This window comes from Notolepis coatsorum (assembly GCF_963971535.1).
Source record: "Notolepis coatsorum genome assembly, chromosome: 3".
NCBI lineage: Eukaryota > Metazoa > Chordata > Actinopteri > Aulopiformes > Paralepididae > Notolepis > Notolepis coatsorum.
The window spans coordinates 48,632,482-48,652,507 of record NC_140167.1 but is presented as its reverse complement, the minus strand read 5'-3'; the positions used below and the strand labels follow the sequence as shown (position 1 = coordinate 48,652,507).

Genomic DNA, 20,026 nt, shown 5'->3' with positions numbered 1-20,026 from the left:
GGACAGACCTACCAAGGATATACCGCTGTTTAAAGCTGACGACCCCTCTGTAATCTCAAACTATCGTCCTACTATCGATACTACCTTGTTTTAATTTTTTATTTTGAAAAGCTGGTATATTAGAATCATGAAACATCTAGATGACAACAATATCTTGTTCGAACATCAGTATGGCTTTAGAAAAAAATATTCTACATATATGGCTCTTTTGCACCTTAGAGAAAAAATTACCGCTGCACTGGAGAAAAATGAATATAGCTTAGGCATTTTCTTAGATTTATCAAAGGCTTTCGACACAGTGAATCATGAAATTCTATTATCAAAAATGTCATGTTATGGTCTTAAAAAAACAGGTTATAGAATGGGTTGAAAATTACTTAAACAACACAGAGCAATTTGTAGTTTTCAATGGTAATCGATCACAGCTGGCTGTACTAAAATGTGGTGTTCCACAAGGGTCCATTCTAGGACCCTTGTTTTTGATGTATGTGAATGATCTCCGGGATTAAAGCAAAAAAAATCTCCTGGCTTTTTTTCAGGCCAAGTCATATTCTTATTTTAACCTCCACTATATATTTGTATTTAATAGCGTTAGCGTTTTAAGGGAACTAGATCATTTTGAACATATTTTTTGCCAGTTTGCTTTTACGTGATGTCAATGCCGTTTTTTAATTCATTAAATGAAACTGATTGCAAGTGTTGACTGACTTTGTTCAGTATTCTCCTCAAAGTGTTTAGCCTGTGCAGTGCTCCTAAATCTGGTAGGCTCGCACCTCTTCATTCAGTTGACCAAGCTCCTCAGATTTCACTGCATTTGGCAAGGACTTGGGTAAGGTGTTGAATGCAAATGATGTATTGTGTATAGTTCAAATTATGTATTGTGTATAGTTCAAATGATGTATTGTGTATTGTTCAAATTATGTATAGTTCAAATTCAGTATTGTGTATAGTACAAATTCAGTATTATTGTATAGTTCAAATTATGTAGTCTATAGTTCAAATCATGTATTGTGTATACGGTAGTTCAAATTATGTATAGTTCAAATTTCAGGCTCCAGACTAACTTTTTCATTTAGGTGCACCAGCACATAATTTAGGTGCACCCAAAAAAAATTTGCAGCGCCTTTTGCCGCTGCAATAATACATTTTAACCGTTACCTTTACCATTACTTTTTTTTGTCAGTTCCCATACACATTAGTAATTAAGATGTTATGTAAATTATTGTAAAAAATAACATTGTATTACAGTTAGCTCACAAAGTCCAATCCTTCACTTTTTATGTCTATTTTAACACATTCAACTCAGCTCCAGTTAGAGCTGTCCCCAAGCCTGTTTTTGGGATTCGAACATTCGCCAGGGTTTTTCGAACAGATGTTTGAGCCATCGTTTTTAATCATGCAAACAATTTGCTCCTAAATAGGGAGGTGTAGTCTGACGTCACTTTGTGTACAGTATAGTCTCCTAATGTACAGTCTCCTCCCCATATGTATATATTCTCAGGGTTCCCACGCTTGCCTTGAATTTTTTTTCCATACTACCTCCTGATTTTCCAGGTACCATATTAAGTGATGATCTATAGGCCCCTGAAGTTTTCCGCCCCCATCCGCGCCCCCCCTCCCCTCACACACACAACCCCCTAGGACACCTGACTACTTACTTGATTTAAAAGATGTACCAGTCAAGTCTACATTGTAAATGCTTAGAGATTATGTCTTATTGATAATATCAATGCATGAAATAATGCAACAAGCTGTAGATGAACAACAATTTATTGAACTGGAACACATGAGCACTGGGATTGATATATGTTCTCTCTTCCACTCCTCTCCTATCTCATCCTGTCCTCCTCTCCACACCTCCCCTCGTGTCCGCTCCTGTCTTCTTTTCCTACTCTTCTCAACTCCTCGTAATCATAATCGAAATTAATCGTTGTGAGGTTGCATCGTTTCACCCCTACTACTCTTACTCTGTAAAAGCGTTTGTAAAAGCTTTTGTAAATCAAACTGGTTATCGTTATGAGAGCTAACCAGGGGCGGATTTAGGATTATAGGAGATCCGGGGCTTAGCCCAGATAGGTGCCCGTCTTTTTATTTTATTTTTTTTCTAATTTTTAATTTTTTTTGCAGGCAAGCGGCAGATTTTTTTTGAATTTAATTAACCTGTACGTGCAATTTCCTGCAATATAGAGCCTTCAATCTTGACCAATAAAGCTGCTCTTTTCACTATAAAACTCAGTTAACCATAACATAGTTATGGTTAGATTTATATATTGGGGGGGGGGTATATCATATTTTTCATATGATCAAAAAGTGGTGGAGCAAGAGCATACCTTTGCTCCCCCAAGTTCAATAGTGGGAGAGCAGAGATGCTCCGAATGCTCTTATGGCCAGGCGTCTATGATTCACTGATACAAAGTAAAATAGTGCAGTGCAATAAAATAGTTAGTAAAATAGAATAAAATAATGCAATAGTGCATTGCAATAAAATAGTTATCATCGTATTTTTTCGGGAGGCCGGTAAGGAGTGCATTACAGTAGTCGAGTTGGCTTGAAATAAAGGCATGGATCTGGTTTTCAGCGTCCTTTTGATTTATAAATGGCCGTACTTTAGCTATGTTTCTAAGGTGGAAGAATTAAGTTTTTGTCAACTTGTTGATTGTGATTTAAAGCTTAGGTCTGAGTCTACCATGACACCAAGACTTAACTCACTCAAATACAGTTAGCAGCTGGATAGACCACAAATGGAAATTAGCTTCTGCTAAATCTGGTGCAAACATATTTTCATGTAACAATGATGAATTGTCAGAAAAAAAAAAAAAAAAAAAAAAAAAAATTTAAAATAGATTCGGGACTTTTCAGAAAACATTCGGGGCTTGAGCCCAAGTAGCCACCCCCTAGCCCCGCCCCTGGAGCTAACGTTGGCTAGCTACTGTACCTGGTGCTGGCTAACTGGCTCGTTATGAGAGCTAACGTTGGCTAGCTACTGTACCTGGCGCTGGCTAACTGGCTCGTTATGAGAGCTAACGTTGGCTAGCTACTGTACCTGGAGCTGGCTAACTGCCTCGTTATGAGAGCTAACGTTGGTAGCTACTGTACCTGGCGCTGGCTAACTGGCTCGTTATGAGAGCTAACGTTGGCTAGCTACTGTACCTGGCGCTGGCTAACTGGCTCGTTATGAGAGCTAACGTTGGCTAGCTACTGTACCTGGCGCTGGCTAACTGGCTCGTTATGAGAGCTAACGTTGGCTAGCTAGTTAGCAAGATTGCACTGCTTACTAACTAACGTTAAAACACAGCTACTTACATTTGAGGATAAACTTGCATAAGAAGTTTCACTGTAGATGCCAAGGCTCCATTGGCTCACCAAGCTGCCTGCATCAAATTCCAACATCCAATATACCATATAGGATGCCAAGAGCATGCTCTACAACATGGGATCATCCATTTCTATCTACAGTAAAAGCTGTTCACGTGTAAAGGGTTTTTATAAACTCATGTTAATTCTGTGCTCAATAGTTACATTTTATTACACATCATCCAATACAATTTTCCAGGACAACTGTTTCTATTTCCATGTAATTGGTCACTTTTGCTCAGTTTCCATGCCTTTCCATACCTGGAAAATGAATCCCATGAATCCCATGTTTTCCATGTTTTCCAGGTCCGTGGGAACCCTGATTCTCTGTTAGGATCTATGGGTAACAGTACTGTATATTTGCATATCGTATATGTCACAAATGTAACAGTACTATATACCTGTATGTCATGTATGTCCCTATGCCATAAATGTCATGATGTCATGTATGTTGTGTATGTCATAAATGTCACTATGAATTGAAAATGGGGGACCCTGATATAAACAAGACAAACGTCTTTCTCTGGTCTGCATCCCCTTAACAATTGTGTGTATTGAGCCGTACTGTATTGTACCCATTCTGCAATCTGTTAAATAAAGTTCTCATTCATTCACCTCCCTCTGGTATTTTATGGCCACTTCCGTCTGCGCCTCACTCCAGCATACTTGACTTACTCACAGGTTTTTTCTAGTTCAGTACTGTGTAGTCTTGACTTTAGGCACATAGCGATTGAATAAAAACTTTAACAGATTGCAGAATGGTTTGCAATACAGTACGGCTCAATACACACAATTGTTAAGGGGATGCAGACCGAGAAAGACGCTTGTCTTGTTTACATCAGGGTCCCCCATTTTCAATTCATAGTGAACAGGGCTCTACGCTAACCTTTTTCCCAAGGAGCACATGTGCTCCTAAGTGAAAAAATGTAGGAGCACACAACAATATTTAGGAGCACAGTGAAAATATTTCAAGATATTTTTTTTTATTTATTTAAATAAATGTATATTTGTACTGTGCGTGCGTGTGCAAACGGGACACACATCTGTGCAATAGCACATACCACCAAAGTCAATGGCCCACTGTGTGCGTGTGTGTGTATCTGCGTGTGCAAACGGGAATGGGACACATTTGAACTATTAAGTGATTAATGCCTACTGTGGCAAAGTTGTAGGCCAACAACTAGGCCTAATAAAAAAGGCAGTGACATTGAACTACTGCTACAAAAGTAACAGTCACTTAACTTTAGCTTTTGCCCCTTTAATGCATACAATGCCTATGTTTTGGCTAGTGTTGCTCTTCTAGAAAAAGAATCCTTTCAGGGTTGCCTATTGAAATACTGTACACCTCCAGTACAGAAACATTGTTTATGAGTTTGCGTGTCAGGTAGATCATTGATTGACAGTCGATTCTGCCAATTACGTCACACCGCTTGCACTCCGGCGCTGCAGCTGGACCCTATTGCCCACCTCTGCTGTTGATAACGCTAGCCAAGTTAGCACACACACATACACACACGCACAGTGGGCCAGTGACTTTGGTGTAGGGGTGTAACAATGCATCGATCCTAAGGGGAAAATTCAACTGCATCGATTTGAAAATGTTAGAATAGATTATAATCGCAATTTTTATGTGTACACAGTGTTGCTATTCTCATGTCCATTACAGCCAACACAACGACATACGCTACTGCATCAACGTTATGATTAACAAAGCAAGGCATTCGTTTTGTTGCATTAACGTTATATTACTATTGCTATCGATAAATCTAGGTGTTCTAAAATCTATTGCTATTGGTAAGACTAGAATAAGTTAACTTAATGTTACCGTCTCGGAAAAGTCTCGCTTAGGGCAATGGCGGACTGTCCGGAAGTAAAAAAGCAAATGAGAGCTTCCGATTGGTCATTTCCTTTCTTTTCCTTGAAACGAGTCACGTCACTCTACTGTGATTGGACCGTTGGCTTGAGTGCAATGTGGGACTTGTAGTTTTTGAACGATTAGCAGCGGAGAGAAAGGTTGTAATCTTCACTCGCACACTGTGCGAGTAATTGATTTTTCCGGTTCGCACACACATTATTAGGGGCAAATGAGTAATATGGTCGCACTGTAGAGCCCTGGTGAACATTGCTGCGGTTGAGTAGTAGTACCTACTTACTGGTCACGGGAGGCTTCAATAACGTTTGAATGATAATCCATTTTGTGAATCAATTTGTTGAAACAACTTTGTTGGCCGACGGGCCGGCTCCTGCTACCTAACGTTAGCTGCGTTAACGTGCATGACACATACCTGTAATGTTAAGCAGCTTGTGTTCCGCTGGGAAAGCATCACTGCATACACTTGTTTAATCCAAACGTCCATTCGGAAACGTTGTATTATGAAACCAGTATGAGACGTGCTTATTTATAGTTTAAATTCGAATCCTTCCATTTAACGATATTAAGCTAATGTTAGCTAAAGTAATCGGTATAGCAGGCGTGCGTAACGTTACAGTGCAAGCAGGTACATAAGCAGGTGGTGGATGTGACGTCGGTAAACAAGGAGAGATCGACACGCGAGGCTGCAAAAAAGGCGACTGTCGTAAGACCAAAACACACCGCAGTTTTAATTATTTTACATGACTATTTTGTTACCCGCCATGTGGCGGACAGACCTCTCAGACCTCGCAAATGTCACTCACCAAACCTAAAACCTGCCCGCCATTGGTGCTTGGCGGGTGCTTATGTTGTTCCGTCTACAAAATCATTAATCCGTCACAACTCCGAATCAAATTAACGGAAATCCGTCTCAAGACTGAGCGCTTTAATGTCTGTGATCTTGCAAATGCATCCAGTTTATCGTCACCTATATTATTAGCTGATGACACAAATCTCTTCGTCACTGACAATAATTTTGATTCCCTTATTGATAAAGCAAATTCTGGACGCATTCATTTTCCCCATTGGTTTCAGTTAAACAAGTTATCACTCAATGTCAAAGAAATTACAACATTTCAAACAGAACCATTTTCTGTGTAGTTATCCTATATATAGGTTTAAGAGGGGAGGTGGCTTATAAGCCCTTGGGCTTTTTGACCTTTCCTGCACATTTGAACTGTTCTTCTTTTACTTATTTTACTCCAGAATGTATGTTTGTGCAAATAACAATAAACAAAAGTATGCAAGTGGATATTTACAGTGTGTATATAGAGGTTATAGCAGGGTGTCTCATTTGTTCCACTGGGTCTTTACAGTGTGTATATAAAGGTTATAGCGGGGTGTCTCACTTGTTCCAGTGGAACTTTACAGTGTGTATATAGAGAGGTTATAGCAGGGCGTCTCATTTGTTCCACTCGGTCTTTACAGTGTGTATATAGAGAGGTTATAGCGGGGTGTCTCACTTGTTCCAGTGGATCTTTACAGTGTGTATATAGAGAGGTTATAGCGGGGTGTCTCACTTGTTCCAGTGGGTCTTGGAGTTGCGGTAGAGGGCGGGAAACATGATGGGCAGAATCTTGGCTGCGTTGTCGCTGATTAGACTCATGATGTACTCGTTGTTCCAGTAGTACAGAGCCCTCTCTGCCACCTGCAGGTTGGAGAGAACGACACATAAACCTCAGGCCATGCACAGTCCCGTGGCGCCCAGAAACAACAGTTGCGATTGGAGGATCAAGAAAAGAAGGCGGAGCTCGATAGGTCATGACTGACTAGCCATGTCGTAATTTTTGGGGGGGGCGGGGTTAGGGGGGTGTGAAGCTCCAGCTCATTTTTTTCCCCGTCTATGTTTTATTAAGTAGCCATTTTTTTCTTTTTCTTTTTTAGAGTGCGCTGCAGCTGGTGACGCCAGGGGACGACCTGCATTGTAGCGGTGAGCTAGTTTTTAGCGTGCAATTCCTCGAAATTCTAAATCCCCTGCCTTATCAAAGATAGAAGTGGATATTAGAAGACCTCATTCAGGGTAAACATCCTGTGTGAAGCACAGACGAGGCTCAAGGCGATCTTTTAATAACCTGTTCCATCTTCCCATCGCTGTGGGAGACCACTGGAGCTGGACTCCCGTGTCCCACTTCATTATTTTCTTCTCAAAAACGTGGACCTTTTGATCATGATCATTTGGACAGAACAATTATGACTTAAAATCTAGAGAGCTCCCCAGTCCCCAACCTTCTTCGGTTCTGGAAGGATCTTCTCTATGGCCATAGTCTCGGACAAGAAATCAGCCACAACAATGCAACATAGAAACCTATGAAACAATTACATACATCTACTTTTGCCTGTTGACATGCACCAAGAAATTATTATTAAATATGACGAAAATCAAATGTGGTTGAAAACAACATTGGTCTATGTTCATTTGAAATTAAAGACATGCAACTGCTTTACCATCACAGAAACATCTATGTAAATACAGAGTGCCAGGCATTGCAAAGCTCTTATAATAAATAAATAATCCATCATATTAATGTGATCGTACAACTGTAGTAGTACAATGAAGTCATAGCAAATAGATAAAGTGGGTTGGGCTTCTCTGAGAGGGGAAATAAACATCGGTAACTGTTCATCTTCAGGGCCATTGCTGGGAAATTACCACCTTATATCACTATGATGCTAGATGGGAATTATGGACCCTATCCGACACGCTCAGATGACTGGCTTCATGTCTCAAGAGTGCAGACTGAATTTGGAAAGTCAAGTATTTTGTTTTAATGCTTTTAATGCTTCTTGGAATGACCTTCAAGTCACACAAAAAGTAAATACCCCACTGTCCCCCCAATTGACACTCGACAATTAAAAAACATGATCACAAATCTCTCCGCTTCAGTATGTAACAATTTATTTTTATCTCTTAAATTTTTTGTCATATTTACTCAATGACCTACTGTCAAACTGATTTCTTACACTCCTAAATTTGCGTTTTGACAATGGTTTAACTTGCCTGTAATCTCGATGTCCTTGTAAACAAGAGAAAACCTTAATGATTCTTACGGAAATGAATTAAGGTTTGAATTAATGAAAGAATCAATGACGGAAGACAATAGTGACGGTGGGATTTATTCCCCATAATGTTGGTGGTCGTTCAGCTTTCCGGGTGCCGTGTTTCTGTGGTCAAGGTACCTGGAAGTGCGGGCTGGACACACACTTGGCCAGCTGCCTAAAGAGCGGCTCCTGGACCTTGACGAACTCAGAGGGCTCGATGACGTCCAAGATCTCCTCCAGCTCGTTGAGGAACATCACCTCCTTGGGGCTGTGGGTCTTTGGCCAGTACTTCAACAGAGCCATCACCACCTGGGGAGAAGGAAGAGGAAACATCATGCCAAGGAACTTAAAAGGCTCTGGAGCGTAACAGTAAGAAGCATTTTGTATGAAAGTATTCTGTACTTCTGTATGACAACTATTAAAGAACTTGAGAACTTGAACTTGATCCGTATACGCCTCCATTAATTTGTGCTAAGCTAGGCTAGCTTGCAGCCGGATAGCTTTCTACTGAACGCACAGAGGGGAAATTAATTGGTATCCATCTTCTTGTCTGACTCTGGAGAAGATGGCAAGCACATTTCCCATAGTGTTGCCGTGTTCCTTTTACCAATGATCATTATATTAGTATGTTCAGATCAGGGCTGTACGTTAACTTTTTTTGCACATAGCACTGGTGCTACAGAGGTTGATAGTTTTGTAGCACAGGCCAAAATCTTGTAGCACAAGTATAAAACGTGTTATATTTGTAACAGTCACAAATGTGCCTATTGTATTTGTGTTATTTAGTTGCAGTGCCATGTTTGGCTGTCATTTAGTATATCGCCATGTGTTATTATTACTATGATACTCTCATATGCTATTTTCAATTAATATCATAAACAACATAAGGAATATTAGCATAATTTTGAGTGGACTGAAGGAATGAGTCAGCGTTAATAGTTTTAAATGCAAATAATTTATTGAAACATAGAAGTGGGGTCGGTTGGGACACACACACACACACAATGGGGGACACTGATGTAAACAAGACAAACGTCTTTCTCTGGTCTGCATCCCCTTAACAATTGTGTGTATTGAGCCGTACTGTACCCATTCTGCAATCTGTTAAATAAAGTTTTCATTCATTCATTCACACACACTGTTTCAACTCACCACCCCCGCATCATATTGTAGTCTAGTCTCTTCAAACTTCCACTCCTCTCGAAACTTGTTTATATTTGAATATCATCATTATCTGTCCATCCTCAGTTTACTATAATATACTCCTGTCCTGAGTCCTGACTAGTGACTTCATCGTCTTTCCAAACGCACGCACGCACACACACAGGGAAGGGGAGAGAGTGCCCCCCCATTTCCCTTTCCACACTGTGTCTGCTGGCTCTGCGCCTCTGATCAGGATTAGCTTGTTAGCTTGCTAACGTTGTAGTGATTGTAATGGTACATAAACGTTAATTTCGGGCGATGTGCGCATAAAGGAATGGCGACGGTGCAAAGCATGTAGATGCATTTGACCCGTTGCGAGAAAGAAAAAACACCACGGACTTATTTCGGGACGTGTAGGCGCACTGCTGTGTTAACGCAGCAGTGCGCACCAACCGACCAACGCGCTGCTCCTTGCAGAAGCACGGATAGGGCGGATACGACTCGTCGAGTTGTCACAAGAGTTTTTTCAAAATAAGAGTATCATATGCACCTGAACGTTACTAGCTTTCGGAGCCTAGCTGGAGCTGCGCGTGGGCAGAAATGAGACCCGCTACAGGATTTTCAAAATAAGAGTATCTATATGAACCGAATCCCTATCGCACCAGTGCTACTGAAGTAAATCCATCCATCGCACAGACAGCTGTTGCTGTAGCACGTGCGATATATATGTCGCACTGTACACCCCTGGTTCAGATACTTAAACTTGTCTCAGTCCGACATGCCAGTGCGTTTGGTCTCACAGGGCTCCAAAGTGCGACCATTTTAGTCGCACTGTGCGACCGAAAATCAGTTCAGTGCGACTTAATGTTCTCCCTTGTCGCACTGGTGCTCCCAGCAGGTCTGTCTGTCTGTCTGTCTGTCTGTCTGTCTGTCTGTGTAGAGTCTCTCCTCCCCCCCCCCCCCATGGCCATGTGCGTTCTCAAAAAAGAAGAAAAAAAGAATCTCTGCCTTTGATTGGCTCTAACACGTGCATTCTGCAAAGACCAGCCCTGATCTGCATCTGATCATCACCCTGAAATTTGTATTCGCTGAATGACGGGCTAAACTAAATGAGCATCAACTTTTCAAATTGAAACGATAAAGCACATCATCTCATACTGGTTGCATAATACAACGTTTCCGAATGGACGTTTGGATTAAACAAAGTGTATGCAGTGATGCTTTCCCAGCGGAACAGAAGTTGCTTAACATTACACAGGTATGTCATGCAGGTTAATTAAGCTATGTAACATTAGAGCGCAGCTAACGTTAAGGTAGCAGGAGCCGTCGGCCAACAAATGTATTCACAAAATGGATTATCATTCAAACGTTATTGAAGCCTCCCGTGACCAGTACGTAGGTACTACTACTCAACCGCAGCAATGTTCACTATGAATTTAAAATGGGGGACCCTGAACAAGACAAACGTCTTTCTCTGGTCTGCATCCCCTTAACACTTTCAGTGCCACGGACGACATATCTAGTTTTATCAGCCGACCCGTTGAGTGCCCACGAGGACAAATATCGTTTTGTTTTATTAGCAATCTGAATTCATTTTTAATCAACAGAGTCTCCCGTTGGTACACCAGGCCCTACAGGAGCTCCGAATGGAAAAAAGCGCCCCCAAATCGTCTATCCCTGTGTAACTGCAGGTCAGTCGCTTAGACTGACCTTGGATCTGTAGATATGTAGAGGCGGAGCCAGCTGGCTCCTTGTGCTGGCAAGAAGTCTGATCAACATGGAAGTCATAGCGGGACGGAAAGCAGCCTGGATTATATAATCACAGCAGCCAATAATCAATCAATCAACGCGATCGATATTTGGAATGGCGATCAGGAATTGGAATAATCTTTTTGGAGAACATCTGATCTAAGGTAAGGAGTCTATGTTACCAGTCTTGGGGTAATCGGAGCTGTTTTCGCTGAGATAACGGCGTGTCCCCTATGTGCCGTGTGTGTGTGATCTTGCGGGAACGAGAGAATCGATTTTTCAGCTCGCATCTATAGCGTGCATACGTACACATATACTATCGATAATCTAGCGTTTATTTGAAAACGATTCATAAATAGGCCGACAAATGACAACGTGTCTAGTGTATTCGAGAATATTCCAATAAATGCCGTTTGAGGGAATCTTTCTATCTTCCCGGAAATTTCCGAGAGAACGATAGCTTTTCGAAATGCTATAAAAAGGATATGAACCGATTAAAAAACAATCCGTTTCGACAATGTTGACTGCAAACGAGTCATTGATAAGCGACGGGCAAATTAGACACATAGCCATAATTTAAAACATAGATTAGGCGTTTTTAACGCTAACATTGAAGTGGATGGTGGCATTCAACGGGGTAAATCAAGGTTAATCAAGGGCTCTGAAAGTGTTAAAGGAAACCGCCAACATTTTGGGAAATTAGCTTATTTGCCATCTTCCCTGGAGTTAGACAAGAAGATACATAACTTTGTTGTCTCTGTGCGTGCAGTAGGCTTAGGGAACGCTCGCTCCATTAGCTTAGCTTCATCACTGGAAGTGGGGCAGACCTTTACCCTGAAGTTCCCTACAGTCACGAAATACACTCCAAATACAACTCCAAAACGTTCCTGTAAACATGTTGTGATCTGTGTATTTACCACCTGGAGAAATAAAAAAAATAATTGAATTAGACATTTACGTTTTCTAAGCAAATATATTCGGAACAATTTTTTGCCTAATCACTCCTCTCTGGGCGCAGTGATTTCAGTGCTACTTTCTAATGTCGAGGGAGGCGGCCGGCCAGTGTTTACCAATGTGACTAATAGCTTAGCGACAGACTAACTTGACTGCTACTAATCATGGCCGACTTTGAAAGAGGAATCCTCAGAGGATGATGAATACTTCGGGACAAACAAAGATCCAGAAGCTTATCTTTTTGAACCCGAATACACAGAGGAGGAACTACGTGTTTTGGAAGCTGACCGGGAAAGACGCGAGGATGAAGCAGAACAGCTTGGGGCCGAGGGGAGAGTCAGAACAGACACGGATTGGTGGTGCAAATGTGGATCATGTCAACCTATGCCGACAGAAATAGAGTGCTTCTGCTGTAATGAATGGGACTCTGTGCTGCCATCAATGATCGGAAGGCTTCATATATCGGATGAAGAGGACAGTGCACAACGAGACTGTCTAACGAGCAAGGAACATTTCTCAGCACTAACACATCCAGAAGTGGTTGGAACTTTTTTCCATGTTCCGAAAATAAATTGGAAAAAACGGCCCGTGCAGAGTGGACCTAACGGACAGTTGTCTATCGAGTAAGTGACTATTATAATCATCATGATGCATGGGGCAAACTAACAAACTACCGTACTTTTCGCACTATAAGCCGCACCTGACTATAAGCCGCATGTGTTTTAATGTTTAATTACCATATGTAAGGAGTGGAGCCTGCGGCTTAATTTGACTCAACACAGGAAACCTCACCCGGCCCGGACACGGAAAGGATTGACAGATTGATTGCTCTTTCTCGATTCTGTGGGTGGTGGTGCATGGCCGTTCTTATATTGAGCTTTAAGTTCCCACCTCTACAGAGAATGACTCCCATTGGGACACAATACTGTCGGACAAATAACAAGAATTAACTCATTTACAAGTTGTATTAAGTTTAGCAAATAAGGGAACAGATAAATAACATTTCAATGCAGTAAAGCAATATTTCAATTTTCAGGTTTTGTCCACATATAAGCCGCACCGTTATATAAGCCGCAGGGTCGAAAAATGGGGAAAAAAGCCGCGGCTTATAGTCCGAAAAGTACGGTAGTTTACCTCTATATTTACATTCACTGATATTAACACTATGGGTGCCGGCCAGAAATCCGGAAAATGACTGTGGATTGCCAGCGCTATTTGTCTATGGAGAAATTCCCCTTCTTTGCAGGGCTATAACTTTTTAAATTCTATTGCTACATTGCCATTATTAGGGCCCATTCAAAGTCCTATATGTATTGTTCATTGTGTAGCAACGTTAAACTTTTTCATTCACATATTCATAGTAAAGTGGTCTAATGTATAAGTATGTTTTCATCTCTTTCTGCAGCTTTCTCCAGAACGTGATATATAGCCCCAAATGCATTATATTGATGATGAAATACAGTTTGATGGCAATCGGGGCGATATAAAAAATTTCAATTGGACGTACTTCTAGAATGATCTACGTATGATGATGACCGGATGGGCGGGGGATCGTTTATAATTCCGTGGGCAGCGTTATATCATTCATCTAGTGTGGGTGATATGTTCATCATAACAGTTTATATGGAATACGATAAAAAATAACGCTGAATCTTACCGTATACTCCTCGCGCTGTTGGGCGATGAGCGTGGAACAGTCATTTACCTATTATGGTATGTAGAAATATCGGGTCCATTTCCAGCTTGTATAATAGTATATATGTCCAAATCATGTTGTTTATCGAGTTATTGGCAATCGATCGCTATGTATTGTGTCGAGATTGAGTCCCGGTAGCCAAACAGAGTGCCCGGAAGTAATACGGCCGACCAGCACAACCTCCATAGCACTTCCTGTTTGGCGATTGCGCCGATCGGCCACCAGATGGCGCTCCTGAACCGCCAGAGAGCTCAGTGGGTCCTCCTGGTGGATCTCAGGCCAGCGGAGGGGAAATATGAATCCGATCGCAGATTTTTGAAATATTGATATAAGGACGCTGTAAAGCGTCCTCCGGCAACTTGAGCATGGCCGGGAATGACGCTTTTAAGCGTTTTCCGGCAGTCCAAGTGTTAATTGTTGAGCTACTGTCTACATCAGGGGTCTCAAACTCGCGGCCCAATTGCGGCCCGCGGGATGATATTTTGCGGCCCCCTACTGGACATCAAAGTGTAGTGTTAATGCGGCCCGTGCACTACTGTTTGCCGAGTCGTTGCGCGAGAGTTGGAAGTTTTATTTATTTGATCACTTGTAGGCTACCATAGCTAGGGATGGGTACCGAATTCGGTACTTTTGAGGTACCGAACCGAAACACGTCGGTACTACCGAGTATCGAATCAAGTGAGAAAAAAAAAAAAAAAAAAAAAAAAAAAATGTTAACTTTTTTCTTTTCATGTCAACGTTCACACGCACAATATATGCTTATCTAGGATTTGACTTGATTCAACAACAAAGCAGTCGGAGCAATGACAAGCCAAAAACTGTCGAAATTGTAGTTATTTGAAGTTTGGATTTTTTTTTACGACTGAGGTAGGTCAATAAAATTTCTTGAGACTAAGGGTGTGTTCACATCTGAAAGTCCAGGGATAGTCCGGACTTTCTAATTTGTTTACAAATTAGATCCGCACCAAATGTCAAAATGATACATTGTTTAATTTTGGTCTGCGTTCACACTACCCTGTTTGGTGCGGATCTAATTTGTAAACAAAGGACATGCTGTCGCATCTATTGGACTATACTGTAGCACTCACAAACGTAATCAGTTGCCGGCAGCGTAATGAGAGAGATACTATTATGAGCACGGAGCTAGTCGACTAGAGAGGAGAGGAGAGGAGAGGAGAGGAGAGAGAGAGAGAGAGAGAGAGAGAGAGAGAGAGAGAGAGAGAGAGAGGGAGAGAGAGATTTCCTTCCTGCGTAAGCTGTCAACTACTAGCTGCATAGAAGCAGCTCGAGATGCGTTGTTGTTACAGAGCTGCTCCACGCTGCTATTATGAAATTACCCAAAAAGTATGTAAGCTTTTTTTTTCTTTATCTGAATGTCCGCGAATGTCCTCCTCAGTCACGCAGGAGAAAGTTGGGGGGTCCGCGCGCGGCGCGAGTCTAGAGTAGAGAGAGAGAGAGGAAGAGAGAGACTGCGTCTAGAGAGAGGGAAGAAGAGAGAGACTGTCCGCGTGCGGCGCCAGTCTTCTAGAGAGACTCAGGAGTAGGCTACTTTGCTTCCTGGATTAGGTACTATAGTTCGATTGAAACGAACCGAGTCCCAACTTTTCAAGAGGACCATGGTTCGGTTGTTTGGTCCTCATTATAGTTTGGTTTGCGTTCATACCTGTACAAACCAAACGGACTATCGATCTAAAGGGACCATGGTCCACTTAAAAGGGACCATGGTCCACTTAAAGTGGACCAAACAGAGTAGGTGTGAACGCGCCCTAAAGTACAGAAAAAAGGTACCGTTGGGTACCGGTATCGATTCACAGATACCGGTACCGGTATCGGTTCAAATGTGAAAGGTACCCATCCCTAACCATAGCGCAGGCTCATGACAGCAACGTTATGTTAGTGACTTGGTTGAAACGTGATTCCGGAGTGATATGATATCAAGTAAGTGGAAGCAAATGCATCCTCGCTATCTCTCTCCTCTGCGAGCAGTGCTGCGCGCTGTCCGCCTGCACTGCCACCGTCTGTCTGTGTACGAGTCTGGTCCAATCACATACGCGTCCCGTCAGCGCTTTTTCCCCCTCACCCACAGTCTGCGAATCAGAGGCAGAGTAGGGGAGTAGGGCGGGTCTTCTGCATGTCGTCTCTCTCTTTCAGTTCAAGTCGGAGCAGAGTTGACAGCGCATCTACAGTAAACTCACTCCCAGTTTTATCTCTGTGAGATAAATGTAGCCATTAGCCTATTTTCGCCAGCAGGCAGCCAGCAGAAAAATGGCATTTTCAAAGATGGTCAGTAAAAGAAAAGTCGACTGCAATTCAAAGGTGAATGGACGGAAAAAGTCCCAGCCAGGGGCGTAGCTGGAGATTCTGGGCCCCATGAAAGAATCAATTTGTGGGCCCCCAATCTATTAAAAAATGTGGGGCCCCCAATCTATAAAAAAATGTGGGGCATTTATTTATTGATGAAAACGCATAATATGGTTTTTACCTATTTTTTTTATAAACAGCTTTGTGATAGAATAAAAAAAATGCACAGTGCATTTCCATAGCTGTGGATGAGTCCACTGACACCACTGAGAAGCCTGAAGAACCGTTCATGTTCTGAAGAACTGTTCATGTTCTGAAATGTTATTGCTAAAGATTGAGAAGATTGGATCAGTTGTACTTTTTTTTTGAATACTTGAAACCCTTTTTTTGTGGAATATTTGATGCGGCCCAGCCTCACCCAGACTCTACCTCCAGCGGCCCCCAGGTAAATTGAGTTAGAGACCCCTGGTCTACATGTATATAGTCCTGTATACTGTCCATATCTTACTTTATGTTTATAGTAGGGCTGACCTTTGAATTTTTTTTGGCAATCGAAGCTTCGGGGCCGAGCTTCGATTTTAATTCGAAGCTTCGAATTAAAAAGAAAATTATTAATACATTTTTTGTATATATATATAAGAGCTGGGCCGTTAACGGCGGTAACGTGCTGCGTTAACGCTATACTAGTATCGCGCGATAATATAATTAACGCATTAATAAAAAAAAAAAAAAAACTTTATTTACCCAGGGTAGGTTTGCTGAGCACAGATGCTCTTTTTCAGGAACGCCCTGCTTCACATTCACACAGTTCCATTCACACCTGGGAGCTGCCCAGTACAACCACAGTTGACACCATTGGCCACTGAGCAACTCCACTGGAGCAGTTGATTCAAGCCATGTCACATAGTTCAAGTTTGAAATGATTCTTTCTGTTTTGCTCCTGAGAGTGCTAGATACTGTACTCTGTACTGTACTGGTAATATTATTTATTTGTGTTAACTTCTGAATAAAACAACTTATTAAACACAAGTACATCTTATTGAACATTATTTTGATATTTCATTACCAATTATCATAGCAAAACAGCTTTTTCAAACAGTCTGTAATGCATTTTGGAAACGGGAGATGGGCTCATGGTGTAATGGGCCACCTGGCCTGAGAAACATAAGGAGGAAAGAAAAAGTAAGGACTTACTTCTGGTCATTATTTGGGTAGAACACACATATTTTGAATGCCTTTGGCAGGTTTTTGTTTTTGTTTTTTTGAGCCATTTTAATCTAGATTAAATCCAGGATTGCAGATAGATTAATCTAGATTAAAAAAATTAATCTATGCCCACCTCTAATATATATATATATATATATATATATATATATATATATATATATATATATATATATATATATATATATATATATATTTTTTTTTTTTTTTTTTATCTTATGTTGTGGGACTTGTACAGCACTTTGGTAAACTTTGTTGTTTTTAAATGTGCTCTATAAATACAGTGGATTGGATTAATGAATTAAGTAGCCCCTTTTGTGATTTAATTCAAGGTGGATCGATGTTGTCGTTTGAACAACTTCAGATTTCATGGGAACTACCAATCCCCCAAATCAAGAATGTTTAAGATGAATGAAGTAAGATTTTGATTATTTGAAATATGGCCGGTGTAGACTAAACTATGCACAGAATTATGTCAGTCTACAAGGTCCGGATTCTACATGGTCCGGCAATGTAGACCTTGTAGACTCCACTACAGACCAATTATCAGTGAATGTTCATGCATTTTTAAGAATGGCTACTTCCACAAAAAAACAAAGAACTCACCAAAACATCTCAGTAGCACCTTATCTAAATGTTCTATTTCATATATGGAGATTCATATTTATTTATGTATTGCATGTATTTCTACATTTTATTTCCTATTTTGTTTATTCATCCCAGTATATTTCTTTCTTTCTTATGTGTGGAATTCTACAAGGCATTTACATTCACATTTACATTTAGTCATTTAGCTGACACTTTTATCCAAAGCGACTTACAAGTTCTGTACGACAGGTTATCAGGAAGGATACTATTACAACTCTTATCAGGAAGGATACTATTACAACTCTATCAGCTGAGTAACAATATTCATCAAAGTGTTGCGTGTTACAGTGTAGGTTAGTTTATTAGGACAAGTGCATGACAGTAAGGTTAGTTAGGGTTAGATTTATTTTATTTAATTTTTCTAATTTTATTTCAGATAATGGTTGAAGAAGTGCGTCTTTAGTCGACGGCGAAAGATTGGACGGGATTCGGCTGTCCTAACTGGGGTGGGTAGTTCATTCCACCATTGTGGGGCAAGGACTGAGAATAGGCGTGTAGGTGGTGTATATGTGTTTGAGGATGATATCCTTCAAACAGGCAATAGTGATGATATAATTTGGGCAGTGCTGAGCTGGGTTCCTTTCCTCCAGTGTATTTGTCCCCCGGCCCCACTCAATGGCCCCATGCACACACACACACACACACACAGAAGTAAAAAAAAAATAAAAAAAAAAAAATCTGAAAAAAAAAAAAAAAAAATTTAATGTTTGAAGCTTGTGCCATCGAACGAAGCTTCGAAGTATTTAAGACAGCCCTAGTTTATAGTGTACTATATTTTACTTGGTTTATATTAGATATTTTTTAATATACACTGTGGGAAAGGGGAAACGCAATTTCATTCAGTGTCAGTGTAGAGCCGCAGAGCCCAATGTCTGGGCGGGTCTTCGGTGATGGCCGCTTCCCTCGACGTTAGAAAGTAGCACTGAAATCACTGCGCCCAGAGAGGAGTGGTTCGGCAAAAAATAGTTCAGAGTATATTTGCTTAGAAAACGTAAATGTCGAATTAAATGATTTTTTATTTCTCCAGGTGGTATTGTATATTATATGGTAACTCAGAACATTGTACATATGTCTATACCGAACAACTGTGACCTCATTTTCTTCTTCTAAATTCATGCTATATTATGTTATTATGTTATTTGATACTATCTTGTCTAGCACAGTCTCTGGAGCGTAACAGTAAGAAGCATTTTGTATGAAAGTATTCTGTACTTCTGTATGACAACTATTAAAGAACTTGGTAAATACACGGGTCACAACATGTTTACAGGAACGTTTTGGAGTTGTATTTGGAGTGTATTTCGTGACTGTAGGGAATTTCAGGGTAAAGGTCTGCCCCACTTCCAGTGATGAAGCTAAGATAAGCTAACGGAGCGAGCGTTCCCTAAGCCAACTGCACGCACAGAGACAACAAAGGTATGCATCTTCTTGTCTAACTCCAGGGAAGATGGCAAATAAGCTAATTTCCCCAAATGTTGGCGGTTTCCTTTAACAAGTGTGTATTGAGCCGTACTGTATTGTACCCATTCTGCAATCTGTTAATAAAGTTTTCATTCATTCGCTATGTGTCTAAAGTCAAGACTCTACAGTACTGAACTAGAAAAAACCCACAAGTAAGTCAAGTACGCTGGAGTGAGGCGCGGACGGAAGTGACCATAAAGTACCAGAGGGAGGTGAATGAATGAATGAATGAAAACTTTATTTATCAGATTGCAGAATGGGTACAATACAGTACGGCTCAATACACATATGATGGGGAGGAGACTGTACATTAGGAGGGGGTGGGCGGGTGGGAGAAAAAATATACATACGGTGGGGAGAAAATATATACATACGGTGGGGAGGAGACTGTCTATTAGGGGGGGGGGGGGGGGGGGGTTGGACATTTACGGTGGCCAGTTTCGAATTGCAGCCTCCCGTAGGTGCTCTTTAAGAGCGGTTTTGAATGTGGGTAGGGATTCACATCTTTTTACGGCTGTGGGTAGGGCGTTCCACATTGTTGTGGC

The 20,026-nt window shown here is 41.1% G+C and overlaps 1 protein-coding gene across 2 annotated transcripts in view; it reads right to left on the bottom strand.

Moving 5' to 3' along the window:
* ppp2r5ca (protein phosphatase 2, regulatory subunit B', gamma a) overlaps positions 1-20,026 on the bottom strand; it is a 108,662-nt gene that overhangs the window by 23,747 nt on the left and 64,889 nt on the right. For both annotated transcript variants that reach the window (XM_084310720.1, XM_084310721.1), the window contains exons 9-10: positions 8,444-8,614; positions 6,787-6,914 (exon numbers count right to left, since the gene is read on the bottom strand). In XM_084310720.1, the coding sequence (XP_084166846.1) occupies positions 6,787-6,914; positions 8,444-8,614 (299 nt within the window). The remainder of the gene's footprint in view (positions 1-6,786; positions 6,915-8,443; positions 8,615-20,026) is intronic.